This window comes from Mytilus trossulus, chromosome 7 (genome assembly GCF_036588685.1).
Source record: "Mytilus trossulus isolate FHL-02 chromosome 7, PNRI_Mtr1.1.1.hap1, whole genome shotgun sequence".
Lineage (NCBI taxonomy): Eukaryota > Metazoa > Mollusca > Bivalvia > Mytilida > Mytilidae > Mytilus > Mytilus trossulus.
The window spans coordinates 79,642,137-79,657,131 of record NC_086379.1 but is presented as its reverse complement, the minus strand read 5'-3'; the positions used below and the strand labels follow the sequence as shown (position 1 = coordinate 79,657,131).

The following is a 14,995-nucleotide window of genomic DNA, read 5'->3' as shown; positions in this document are numbered from 1 at the left end:
TACGGTTGATGTGATCTTTATTACAGTACATATTATATAATATTTTATCATCTTTTATAATCAGACACTTTGAATATATAGTGTTAGTTAAAATAATAGAATATGATCCATATATATATTGACGAAAATATAATACAAGAGTCAAAAATGATAAATGAGACCGAGGCTTTCATTTTGTCGCCGGGGTTCTCACATTTAATGTTAGATTGATTGACTGATGTAATGATAGTTTACATTTGATAAATTTCTTTCACTGAAAGAATTCAAGCAAGATTTACCCTGTTATATATAACCAACTGAACATGACCCAAAAATGTATATAGTTATAACGGCCAAAAGCGTTAAATCTTTTTACAGCACTTTGTTTTCAATTCATAAACTTAGCAAAAATTAATTAAGTACAAGGTTAGAAATTAAGCTTGAATTTTTGTGAAGTCATACAGAATACATAGGTTTGCACCACGCAGCAATTCAGATAATGATAAAACTAGTCAGGGTTATAGTTTTTAATTTTGTTGTTAACATAACGAATTTGATACAAAAAGAACTGAATGAACAGAAATCTGAACATTTTCGTAAACGATGTGAACTTTTTGTAGAAGACAAACGCTTGTTCATTGAGCATGGGCCTGCCTGCCCAGTCGAACCTCAAGACCAGGCGAACCAAGATATCTGAAGTGATAAATTTGTTACTTTGTCAATACAATTTTTTTCACATCTGCTATAAGTATTGTGGTATTATTAAACAAACATCTTGGTGCGAACTAAAGAATTTTTACCGTTTGATGATATCATACTGCTATGAAAAATATCTAAGCTTATGTAAACATCTTATATGCTAATATTTATTGTTAACATCTTATATGCAATTATTTTTGAGACTTTTATTCTTAATTATCGATCACGGAAGGAAAAGAACATCTCCGAATTCAGCAGACCTCTGTCTATTATGGGAATCGTTGAGATCATCACTTTCTTCATCAGAGTATTGTCCAATCACATCCTTATCAGATTTATGTTCATTCAGGTCTACATCAGAGGTATGTCCATTCAGGTCCACATCAGATTTATGTCCATTCAGGTCCCCAACAGATGTATATCCATTCAACATATCGCCATTGTGATTTATGTCACGTGGTGTTGACTGGGGTATTTTGTTAACTTTGGTAGTGAACGGGTCCATCAAATAATCGATAATCATGATTGTCTTTCCGTCATCGAAATATTGTGTCGAAGGTATATCTTTTAGTTTTTCGTCATCAGTTTGAGGAACCTGCGGTTTTAAAGTAAAGTTCTGTACACTTCCAGACTGTCTTTTTGTAATTCTCTCTACTGCAATCTGAAAAGATATATATCAATCAAGTTTCAACTGAAGCCATCTATATATTTGTCTATTTTCTCGCAAAATGTCAATGATAATCACTATCTAAAATGCTAAGACAATGCTATGAAAAATATCAGCATTTAAAATAAATTGTTGGGTGAAATTGTGGTTAATCTCAAATTAAAGTCACCTATGGCAAGACTTGTCAATTGTGTAACAGTGATCTGAATATCCAACAAATGCTTATAAAAAATTTTACTTAAAAAAATTCAACGAAATGGCCAGTTAAAAGTCACGAAATTTGTATATAAACTTGAAAAGTTGATTTTATTCTGTACGTGCAAATCTTCACTATTTTCGAAATTGGGAATAAAATAAATTTTTGATAAATATCACTTGACCTATCAAAAGTATAACCTTCTACATAATCCCCCATTAGAATCATTGAGCTTTAAAACTATAAACCGAACGATGATGTGCATTTGTATGTTTAAATGGTATTAAATAAAAAATAATATGACGGGCCATATAACTGTTATAAAAGTATGAATATAACCCAATTTCAAATGTAAAGCTATACGTGCTGGTGTACCTTCTTTCAATGATGCCTTGTTGCCGGAAAGTACCTGTTTTCTTTAAATAAAAAAAATGGTGTGTACTTTAAAACCGATCAATTTTGAAATGAAAAAAAAAAGAAATATTTGTCCCGCCTACATTTTTTTAAATCAATTTATAATCACTAATGTTGTTTGTGTACTTAGAACATTTTAAATATTAAAAATTCCAATCTGATGATAAAGTACATTTGATTTTAATCAATTACGTCTTATATTGAATATGAAGGTACCAATGATCAAGTACTGTGAATTTCAATAAATAGCAACTGCATTTTAAATATAAATATAGCATTCAAATGATAGATCTTTCAAACACCCATATATGAATTAATACAATACCTTTTCAACTGGAACCCTTTCCCTTTCATACCTGTGAAATAGAAATAGATATTCATCTCGACTTTTTTTAAATGACATCAGGATTTAGTAAATATATAAACGTAATTTTCAAAAAAGAAAACCACGGGATGGTTACTGATAGTTGACAGCATGTGTGTTTATTTGGATAATTTCCTTCAAGTAATCTAACTGAAAAATATGGTTTGGACATACACTCTTCTTTTAAACAGCCTTGAACGGGCCTGTGTTTTTTCCAAATATAAATCACGGTGTCTGATTGTGTTCACAAAATCTGTTTTAGATTTTTCAGTTAATGTCTATCTTCTAAATCCAGAAGAAAAAAGTATGCAAATAACTGGAATGTTTTTAATACCACCAACAAACACTTTAGTAGCAATCAAAAGTCTAAAATATATGAACGTTTCAGACAAAGTAGAAGACGACAATCATAGGTCTTTCCTGAATAGTGCAGATATGTTTGTAAGGTAGTTTTGCTTATAGGAAATGCATAAGTTTACAAGAACATATGTAAAAAGCAGTTTCTTCGGCGATAAACGACTAATATCAAGTGTGTTCAAAGTCTTAAGTTCAGTAGTTGTCGTAGGATCATGTCTACTATACTGGTTTTTCGTAATTTGATTTGTCATAATTGAGGTCGTTATATAATTCAATTGAATTGTTTCATATTATTTATGTCAAGGCCCTTCAAAGCCGACAATATGGTATATTGAATTTTCTCATTGTTGGACCTGTACGGTTTCTGTAAATGCTTACATCTTCTTCATTTGAACTTTGGTGGATAGATGTCTCATTGACAATCATACCACATCTTCTAATACTCATAGTGATAGTTTGTACGTATATTAAAGTTATTAGTATTACTTGATTAAAAAAAAAGTACTTACACTTTCCCTGGGTATGGAGGTGGAGGAATCTTTTTAACTGAAATGAAATATGTCACTTTTTTTAAAATGAAGAGGTGTAGCGATCTATGAATGAATAAATGTGTTTTGAAAGAAGCCCAACGACACAAACACTTCTAGTTTTATTAAATTATAAAAATCCAAAAATAAATTAGCCTTCCAATAGCTCATTTCAATAGTTGACTTTTTTGAAAGGACAAGCTCCCTTTTCTTTCATTAAACATGTATATATGACGTTTGGGCTCATTTGTTAGTTACTAATTTTGATTCCTGATAGTGTTTATTTTTTGCTCTCTATCACAGGCACTGGTCTCAGATTTTTGTTCAAGTCATATAGGACATCTTTTCTGAGACAAGTGCCTGTGCTCTCTATATGTGTTCATACAAGCTCAACAAAAGTGAGCCTATGGGTGTGCTTCATTTATCATTTATTGTGTTACCATTAATGTTGTTTTTTTTTGGTATTCCAAAAATGATAATCTTTTCTTAGGACAACAATTTTTTCTAAGGACAACAGTCTTTTTCTAAAGACAAATGAGACACATATATTTACACTCACTAGTTTGGTACACGGGTTCTACCAGTACGTCCCTATAACCTCCTGGTTCTGATAAAGGATACACATTTCCTCCTATCCTACTGGGTGCTACGTAGCTATCTATAACTTTTGGTCGATATTGTCCGAGGCGATGTCGAGGAATATATCCATGAACTGGTGTATTGTAAGGCCTCTCTGTTTCTATTGTTCGACGTACGATAACAGGCCGTCCAACGTTCTGAGGTCTAACCGTTCGAATTGGCATTGGAGGCACCGACTGAACAATTCTTACTGGTCTTGCTCTTGTGGTTAACGTTTCTGATACTGGTCGTCCACTGTTCAGTTCCATAATAGGTCGGGCATTGACTATTTCTGGTTGATGCCTCCATGTACCATATGTATGGGCAACTCGCCTGGCTTGATATCTCGGTTCGTGCATTTTATACCCTCTTTGCCGAACCACATATTCAGGCCGTGCTCCTTCATATTGGATGTAACTTCGTGCTCTTCCCGTGTGACGACTTTCATCTAATATTTTGTAACTGTTATTACGTTGAACAAGTAATTCAGGATCATGTAATTTGTAACTTGCTTCCCTTTGAACTACATGATCACCAAAGCCTTTCTTATTTTTGGCATTTTTAACATAGCTGTTTGGTTTTGGTACAGACTGTACTGGTACATGCACAGGTACAGGTTCTGGTTTTATTTCATTTTCTTTTGGTTGTTCTTGCTGTGTCGGACTTTCTATTCCTATTTCTGGTTGAGGTATGTTTAGATTAGCTTTGTCTGGACTACTTGGGTAGCCGTTTGTGACGTAATGTTTCTCTGGAGGAGCAATGTAGGCTGATGGTACTGCCCTTGGTGGCTGTGTGCCGTTCACATATGTTCTTTTACTGTAAACATACTTCCTGTTAATGGAACAAATATAAAGTTTGTTTTGTTTGGGTAGTATCTATTATTATAACGAATGGGGTTTGGTTTTTTCAACTTCACTCTTTGGGTATGTTAAAATCGCAAAAAGAACGTTGTTAATGAACTAAATATGTTACAATATGACTTTGCTTTAAGTTTAAATGTGTGTTGTGGGTTTTATGTTTACTAAGACAGCGAGTGACCTCAAACTCAACAAAGTTGGTTCATATTGAAATGTTTAAATTTTCGAGCTGAAATTTTCATATAAAACAGAAAAAATAATCTATATCACTAAATCACTATGCAAAAGGGAAATATACATGTATTAGATAAATATATAACTAAGCATAAACTAAACAGTATAATACCAAAAATATATATTTATATACACGGAAAAATTAAAGCAAGACGTATAAATTGCATGCAGAATTAAGAATTGTTTAACAATGCAGAGATATATGATATGCTTGAAACAATTACCAAAGCAGCACAGCAATAGTTGTAGTATATATATGACCAAATATATTATTTGTAGTGTATGTTTACATCCAACCATAGAGTAGACGTTAAGAAGGCAAATTACAACGAAGACTACATTGATACCAATAATGGCCAAATACTGGTATACTATTTATCTAAGAAAAGCTTTATATGTTAGCAATGCAGTTGGCAATGTAAAAGCAATAGAGTGGTGGCTGTTAGTACAAATATACAAGAAGATATATATATCTTTACAAACATGCAAAGGTTAGCTAAGAATTGCTACATGTAAATATTCATTATAGTTAATCTACCGATTTGAAGGATCTCCGTTACTGCTTGAATTGTTCCCCATTTTAACTGAAATATCAGAGCATTATGTAACTAATTATATATAGAAAATGTTTGCACAACGTTTTTGTTAATGGAACGATGTTTGAATTAATATCAACAATGCAACACTGCAAACAGCAGCTGCGTTAAAAAGCTTGATGCTGAATTGTACCTGTGTTCACTAATCCTATCCGGCTAAAAAAATCATTAATTTCTTTTTCAAATAAGAAGAATTTGGTAATATGAAGAATTATTGATATTAAATACAATAGAGTCAAATATAACCTACTTTCAATACAATGAAAATGAACACGTGAGACAAGAAAGGTGTTGAAACTTTTTCAATTTTCAATGTTTCAATAAATCAATTCTTCTGACCAGACAATACACACACTATACATACCTGCGACAATATACCGCTACTCCACAAGTAATAAGTAATCCGAAAATTCCCAATACAGAACTAAGTGCTATAATTGATGAATCGGACAATTCGGCCATAGAACCTGAAAATTAAAAGTAAAATGTGACCAGGACATTATTGTTACTTCGGTTGCCTGCTGCGAACTACCTGTTTCTTTTCAAAAGACCCAGCATTTATCAACTTAAATAGAATCATTAGCTGTGTCACCTTTTTTAAAATTGATATTTTGGGGTGTACCAACGGTCAAGGTATCCCTACATATCGACCAATAAAAACGACTACAAAACAGATATCTACAGAATAACAGAATGCACCAAAAATAAAATAAAATGACCACATGGATTAGATAAACGGAAGTAATTTTAATATTTGTAATACTATTTGGTGCTTACTTTGATAATTTAATACAAATCATGAAAGTAGACAGGAAATACGAAAAACAATTACAATCGTGGATTTGCACACTAAATAACACATAATTCCAACTTATTTGCAACAAAACAACTAAATTCCGAGTGTACCATAAGCGCTTCCATAGACTTGATATCAAAAAGATATAATGCAATTTGGTAAACTCGATGGGTTCTAAGGTAAACAAAATAAGAAAGATATGCAAGTCCCTCCTAGGAGTCTGCAACTCAAAACTGGTATTTTTGCATACAAAAAAATCTCTGCAACAAGAAATTTGGGCAAAAATAGGGGGTAGGTAGGTACATGTTATTTTCGACATTTTTATTATGTTAGTCCCTGTCAGAATATCTCTTACTGGTATGGATTTCAAGCATGATGTAAGACAATTCATGCAGTTTATCCCTATGCTCTATTTGGAGTCATTGTGGCCAGATTTGTTGGAATACATAAAAAAACACACAAACTTTATACTTGATAACCTAATAACCATTTCCCCTAAGTTTGGTTGAAAAGTTTCAAAAGAAAAGAATTTTAATAAAGTTGACGACGACGTCGGACACCAAATGATCGCAATGGCTCACTCGCGTGACCCTATAGCCAGGTGAGCTAACAAAAGAAGTTGAAACGAGGAAAATTCAAAGGATGTGCGAACGTAAAAATCCTAAATTATATATTTCCGTCTTTAGCTGCTGTTTACTACATATTATTTCCTTTATCACTCGAACTGCAGATTTCACATTATATAATCCTATACTGATTTTTTGTAGTCTTTTTTATTTGTCAAATTCTAACTTTCATGTGATAAATTTTATAGCTAAAAAACGGTTTACCTATGTCATACTCAATGTTTTATCATGAAACTGTGTATTAAATGGAAAGAGGTATTACTTACATTGACATTCATTATATTTTAATTTAAATTATGGAGCAACCAACACACTCAGTTTAATAACATGTCAATTATATCGTGACTCAATGATGATTGCTTTATGGTGCAGAAAGTTTTATTTTTAGATAATATCTGTCTACGTATTAAGTATGTTGCAGAACCATGTCATATACCCCGGAGACAACTAACTACCTATGACTAAATTGTTAAAGCAATGCAAAGTTAAATTTCACCGAATTCAATGGTCTTTTTTTAACTTCTAGTCTATAATTTGTATAACTTTGTTATACCGTCGCAACTGCAAATTCAGAGACGTCATGCAATTGACTTACTTGCATACAGTCTTGCAAATACAGTTAATAAGTAAATCATGTATGGTAATAACATAAATGTTACACGAAAGTTAACCAATGGTTCATTACTTATTACTTTAAAAGGACCACGCTTTTCCAGCTTTGCTTGAAATTTCATTCACGGGAAGAAAAACATAAAATTTCATCACGAACATATTAGATGATGTATTTATATATCTTTTTTCATCCCCATCTCTATTTCCTACTTGAATGAATAGCAAGAATATGATCCCGGAGTTTCTCTTAAATTTGAACTCTGTTACTACATATTTTAAGTTTCAGGAACATTTGTCTAAAGTATCTCTGTGGCATTATATAAATATCTATGTATACATCTTTGTTCTATAATGTCACAATTGGTTAGCTAGCGAAATGTTATCTTGATGTCTTTTAAAAAAAAAAAGATGAGACAACTCTTCAAAAATGGCACAGCCTGAAATAAACAACCATAGGTCACCGTACGTGGACTTCAACAATGAGCAAAGCCCATACCACATAGTCAGCAGTAAGATAAATGTAAAAATTAAATATTCCGAAAAAAACAAACATGTAAATAAACTTATCCTAGATACCAGGATAAAACAATTATATTTACGCCAGACGCACGTCAAGTTCGTCTACAAAAGACTCATCAGTGACGCTCGGCGAATAAAAAAATGTTTAAAAGGCCAAATAAAGTACGAAGTCGAAGAGCATTGGGGACCAAAAATTCCATGACATGCAGTAAGAAATCCACAGTTCCATAATGTATTTTGATCACGATACTTGTACATGTATTGTAGTTCGCCTTTCATTTCTAAGGAACATCATAACAACACAATGAAACTAAAATACGTATAAAGACTGCTGTGACATTCGCCCCAAAAGCATTCAAATCATTAAACAAATAACAATAATTGCACTTTACTAAGCTGGTACAAATACTTGTGGGAAGATTTCTGCTACGAAGCACAACTATAATCATATTGCCTACCTACAAATTGACACCTGTTTGAGTACCCTTTTCTACATCTGAATGCACAGCAAACTTTAAGAAAAATAAACGAACAAAAATAATACAACAAATAAAACATTACCTTATATAACATTTGTTATGATCATTCCTTCGTACAATCCATTGTTACACATGACAGACTATAATAATGTAAAAGATACCCGGCACACATATGTGCTATGGTTGAATAATTACAGGTGGAAAAATCGATTTCAGAATTCCTGCTAATTGATCAAAACTATATTTATTTGCCATTTAATAACACGTGGTATTAGGTATACATATAACGTATAGATCTTATTTACTTTCTCCAAATTTAGATGCATTTTTAAAGAAATTGAGTAGGTACATTTCTTACAAAGATTTGTATAATGTAATTCTAAAAATTGTCTTCAATGGAGAGCATGATCAAATGATATCTGTTTAAACACTGCAGAATACCATAAATTCTGGTATACATTGAGTCAAACTGAATTTCATAAATGATAAATTATTAAAACTATCAATAATTATATTATTAGATATAGTCGTCTATGTAGATATATAGAATAGAAGAGTCTGTATGATTGCTAATGAGACAACCCTCCACAAGATACCAAATGACACAGAAAGTAACAACTATAGGCCAACGTTGAGTTATCATTCATCACATTCAAAGAGAACATATCGGTTGCTGCACATATATGGTTACACTAACAACCTGGTTCTCCTGGCTTTACGTATTAATTGTATTTATATGAAACCGGGGGTATCCAAAGTAATAATATTTTGAAATGGATCATAATTTAGTTTGTTTGAAAGACAGCTGCAGTAAACCTAACATTATTCAGTAGTTACAAAATGAGAATTGAACTGAAGATTGATTGATTGATTATAGTTTTGATTAATGTCCAGTGGCAAATATTTCATGCATTGGTAGTGAGGGAAAAAATAGGTTTATACAATATTTATATATGTTCTTCCCGGTTGGACGGGAAATTGAGACCGCCACTAGAAAATGAGGGTTAGAAATTATGTTTTGCAACATGACACATAATTACATCCCACCCAAGTTGTTGCAAGGGTTCTATGGTGCACTTTTTACACGGATTTTACTTCCCAATTTCACCCTCTCAGTTTTATAGAAACTCTGGTTTTCTTGTAACATGCTAGTCTCGCGTGTGGAAGATCATAGTTTCGAATCCTGACCGGTGAAACCAAAGCCTTTAAAATTAGTATTTACTGCTTCAAGAAAATCAACCCGTCATTAATTGCGTGCGTCTGAACTGCTGTTGTTAATATATCATCATCAGGAACGCTCAAACCCAAACACTTTAAAGCCAAGGATGCATTATTATAAGACATAAAAAAGTGAATAGATTTATATTTGTCCAAAACGGACCTTTGAATTTAGTAGCTCAAGTATCTTTGCCTTTATGAGTTGGAACCTTAGCCTGCTTCACAATATTATCTGAATACATTTTGTATTATAGTATATCTGATACATTAAAGACAAGTCTGTTAAAACTCAAGTAGAACCGAAACACCGGCTTTTACGTTCATTAAACCTTCAGGAACTTACAGTCCATCAGCAGAACAATCAACCCAATTCCAGGAAAGGACAATAACCCATTATTATTTTTGTACATCCGAGGTAGAAGAGACGGACGGACGGACGGTTTAAGGTCAGATTGATACGAACTATAAACTTTAAAAAACCCGGCTTAGTGTGTCGGTCTAATACAAAGCCTAAGGGGCATCCATCTTAGTTGTACGAAAGCTGCGTTTATAGTGATATCGTCTCATATACCCAAATATACTAGAAAATAAGGATACTGTAGGAACAAGGAATGAGGGGTACAGGAAGCTTTTGAAAATTAACATCCTGAACTGGTTAGAACTCAAAATACATATAGTGTGGTAAATTGCAAAAAAAAAAACTGATTGAAAATGAGTAAACTGCAAAAAACAGAATATAAATTGTGTAAGAAAAATCTCCCCGCAAAGAAAAGCCGCGGAAAAAAATTCAAGTGTAAATAATTACTATATAGTAAATTCTTAGTTTCTCATTGCAGGGACAATTTCATTTTTTGGGGAAGGTTGGAATATTGAATACCTGGTAAAGGCTGAAAATGAATAATTTTTACATTTGACCCTTGTCGACTGAGATGAAATGAATTTAGTTATACATTCGATTATAAAATTGTACATCGTGGAAAGCGCGTCAAACATGGCCTAGTAAATTAATGAAATAATGTTTTAATCTTATTTCCTATATATTGATTCTAAATTTCATAGTTTGCCAATTTACAAATAATCATCAAATGATTCTAAATTTCATAGTTTGCCAATTTACAAATAATCATCAAAGGTAACAGTTAACAGTTGTGTTTTCGCAGATTACTAATTATCACAGATATTTCAAATAATTTAGTTTGACTTATTTTGTTAGGATCAAACAAAAACTAAGATATCCGATAATTGAGTTTGACATATATTTTGTTTGGATCCAACAAGAACTGAGATGTTTAAACATGACACTAATCCTATCTCTAATTCACGCATTGTTAGTTTTTACAAACTGTTAGTAACACGATTTGGTATAACTTGCTGTTTTTTTAAATCTAAAAGAGAGAAAGACTATAGGAATAAACCTTGAGCAAAATAAAAGTTAATACGATGTCGGCAATTTTCATTATATACATCATAAGGTTCGATGCACTTTACAGTTATTGATTTGGACATTCCGGCAGACCAACCAAAGGAACTCATTCCTTAAAATGTACCAAAGATGGAACTCGTTCCTTAAAATATGCCAAATATAGAATTCATTTCTTGAAATATATAAAAAATTTAACTCATTCCTTTTAATATGTTAAATATATAGCTCAATCCCTGAAATATGTCAAATATATGACTCATTCCTTAAAATATGCCAAGAAACAAAGAGACAAATGAACTTGAAGTATACAGCAATTCTACCCATTTGATCTTTTAGACAACGTGTTGATCATGCACAGTACAAACTTACCATTATGGTTTATGTGTTTTATGGCTTCAAATTTTCAGTCATCCATTAATTTCTTAAGAATAATATTGTTACAGCCTTATTTTCTGACCTCACTGGTAGTAGTAGTGGCTACTTAATATTGTTTTTCACCCTTTAGATTACAAGGGATTTGTCGGTCTATTTAACGTGGATGTTCTGTTTAAATGGCCGTTATGTCCAGTGCTTTGAGGTTAAATTTTACCCGCCAACACGTTTAAGATAGCCCTGTCATTAAATCGAATAATAAACAACGTATTCCGAATCATTATTTCAAAAAAGATGTTCTTTTAATAATATTGTTACAATTTTTATTTCTGACCTAACTGGTAGTTGGTACTCAAAATTGATTTTGCTCTCTAGATTTCAAGGGATTTTATGGTCTACTTTTTAAACGTGGATGTATTATTTAATTATTCGTAATATCTAGTACTTTAAGGTACACATTTTGCTCTCTATCACTACATCGAAGACAATAATATTTTACCATATAAACAACACATAGCTGAGGGCGATAGAGCAAATTGTTATACCCCGAGAAAACCTTGTCAACCGTGGCCAATTGGGATCCAACTAACATGTTTAACACCGCCACATTCTGTATGTTTGTGCCTGTCCCAAGTCAGGTGCCTGTAATTCAGCGGTTGTCGTTTGTTTATGTATAACATGTTTTTCGTTCATTTTTTGTACATAAATTAGGCAGTTATAGTTTTCCCGTTTTACTGTTTAACATTGTCATTTCGGGGCCTTTAATAGCCGACTATGTCGTATAAGCTTTGCCCATTGTTGAAGGCTGTACGGTAACCTATAGTTGCTAATTTCTGTGTCATTTGGTTTCTTGTGAAGAGTTGTCTCATTGGCAATCATACAACATATTCTTTTTTATACAATGTATTGTTTATTATTATTTAAAAAATGTCCTTCTCCCATCATTGATTATGATTATGAGGAAATGCACCTTTAAAAATTTATGTGTTTCACGTATTTACTGACTGGTCTACATCAGTTTTGAGATTCTTTTATTCTTAAAAAAAAAACCATTTGCTAACACTTTGGTATGGCATGGCGGGTAATTGCATGCCTGTCGTCGACCCTCTACCGCCTTCATTTTCAGGTTTGTGTCTGCCTCGATGTATAACAATTATTACTTAAGTTCACGCACTGGAAATAATATATACCCCCTCCTTCCCCCCAAACACCATCTACACCAAAAAAAAGATGAGAACAATATTACAAACAGGAAAATGAAAATACGTGTTGCAAAAATTATTTGATTAAGAGTGTCCTTGAACGGAGATTTATAATTTTCAAAGGCATGGTTCTAAAACCTAATTCAATCGCTGAAGAGTTAGCTAAGTTGTTTAAACGAGTAAGCTTAGTACCGAACGGTTTGTCCCCTTTGCAGATACAACGTATTTGATTTATTATTTATCTGCATGTAAAATCGCCCTTTAATAATTTCCACTGGATATAAAGCAAACAGCAACACAAATAGATTTTAATTGTTTCTTTTACATCTTCCCTCTGTTTGTAATAAATGTTTGAATCCGAGACATATATAAAAGACCCCTGTTTCCATTACATACAGTATGACTTCCGACTGAATGAGATGGGAGATTTGAACTCCCTTTAGAGGCGTTAATAAATCAATATTTAGTTTACTGGAGAAGACTAGAATTATTTGAAAACACGAAATAAAAAATGTTGAGTAATATATCAGTAGGGTGTTGTGGAGATCCTATATGATTTTAAGTTCATTCACACTATAACTGTTCATAAAAATGCCGTAAAACATTTTCAATTAAATAAAGAGATTTATAAACATTTTTTAACGTACAACTGAACATACGTCTTTAACAAATAAAACCGGTTTTAACAACGAAAATGAAGTAAATCTGTTTGTTACCTTGTCAATTAAACGCCTACCGAACACTTGTGCAGTTGGCCAACAAAGGTAAAAATATGAACCAAGCAACCTTACAAAATTCATAATTGTATGAGATGTAGAAACGAATTGATATAATGAAAACTGTTTGCCATGTAGATTACATGACAAATACGATCGCTAGAATATATATTAAATTTAAAAGAGAGGCAAAAGATATCAAAGATTTACCAAAGGGACGTTCAAGCTTTTTTTAAAAGTTGAAAATAAACTAAAAATTTCATGGCCAAAAAAGAAGAAAACAAACAGACACACAAACAACAGTATACATAACAAAACATAGAAATTGAAGACCTACCAAACTAACCCCACCAAAATTTTATGGAGATCTCCGGTGCTCCAGGATTGAACTAAAGGATTGCGTGTACACCATTTTTAGTAAGTTTTAAACATGAAGAACTTTCAACTTGTGCAATGACACGCAGATATTTCCAATTTAAATAGCAAAGAAATCTAGGCATTTATTGAAGGTAAAAATCTGTCAAAATGGACTAATTATACACTAACAACACATCTCATTTCAAAAAGGACATATAGAGGTCAACGTGAAAACACAAGTGCCCATACCATGTCGACCTCTAAACACCCTGAGGAAACAGATCAGTTTGAGATATCATTGAAATGTTTAACAATACAAGTTTCCAAGAATAAGTAAACCGTAGGTAAAAAAAAGAGTGTTTGACAGAATGTCTATAAAAACTTTCATCACTATTGTAAATATATATATTTTACAACATGTCAACTAACTTTCACGAATTTATATTCCTGTAAGTAATTCACTGGATATACATCAAAGCAATATAGTAACCGTATTTAGCAAGGTCACCAGTCAAATGGATTCCATAGAGGAAACCGAAAATATTACTGCAGGAAAGGTAGATTAGGTCACAGATAATAGAAATTGATAACATCTGAAAGCTCAATCCGACCAGTAATAGGTGAATTAAACCAAGGGCATAAGAAAAGACGAAGTCCAGCGAATGATGTGTGATCATCCGCATTACTTCTGATAATCATGTAGCACAAATTGTTCCCCTTATAGTAACCTGTACTTTCATCCTTTGAATTTGTATTGCTATTAACTATGCTAACCAAGTTTGTGCTACTCTATTTAGAACTTTATGCACGTATTTTTTACATAACCTAATTTTATGTAAGATTTATCTAAATATTTAAATATGTAGGTCCTTGATATAAGTTGCACGAACCCCTTCCAATATACATATTGCCATTTAAATATGTAAATATCAAATAAGCAATCATGAGGACAATTCCTGTCTACCTTAGATTTGATTTTACATTCACTACCATTTTAAATAAAAAAAAAAACTTTCAATTCCGTAGGTACAGAGTACTTTGAAACATCTTTTTCTTTATATACAGTATTTGACAGAGAGGCACCGTGTGTCGCTCTTTTCTTTTGACGATCATCGACATCTGAGACATTTTAGAATAGTGATGTATTTCCTTCTCCAACATATTTTA

At 32.3% G+C, this 14,995-nt stretch overlaps 1 protein-coding gene across 1 annotated transcript; it reads right to left on the bottom strand.

Moving 5' to 3' along the window:
• On the bottom strand, window positions 1-8,594 carry LOC134725928 (uncharacterized). Its single transcript, XM_063590222.1, has 6 exons — window positions 8,520-8,594; window positions 5,873-5,975; window positions 3,763-4,652; window positions 3,186-3,222; window positions 2,281-2,311; window positions 1-1,339 (listed from the first exon to the last, which is right to left on the bottom strand). Exons 2-6 carry the CDS (start codon window positions 5,968-5,970, stop codon window positions 902-904), a joined length of 1,494 nt encoding a protein of 497 aa, XP_063446292.1. The 5' UTR covers window positions 5,971-5,975; window positions 8,520-8,594; the 3' UTR covers window positions 1-901.
• Window positions 8,595-14,995: the final 6,401 nt, after the last annotated feature.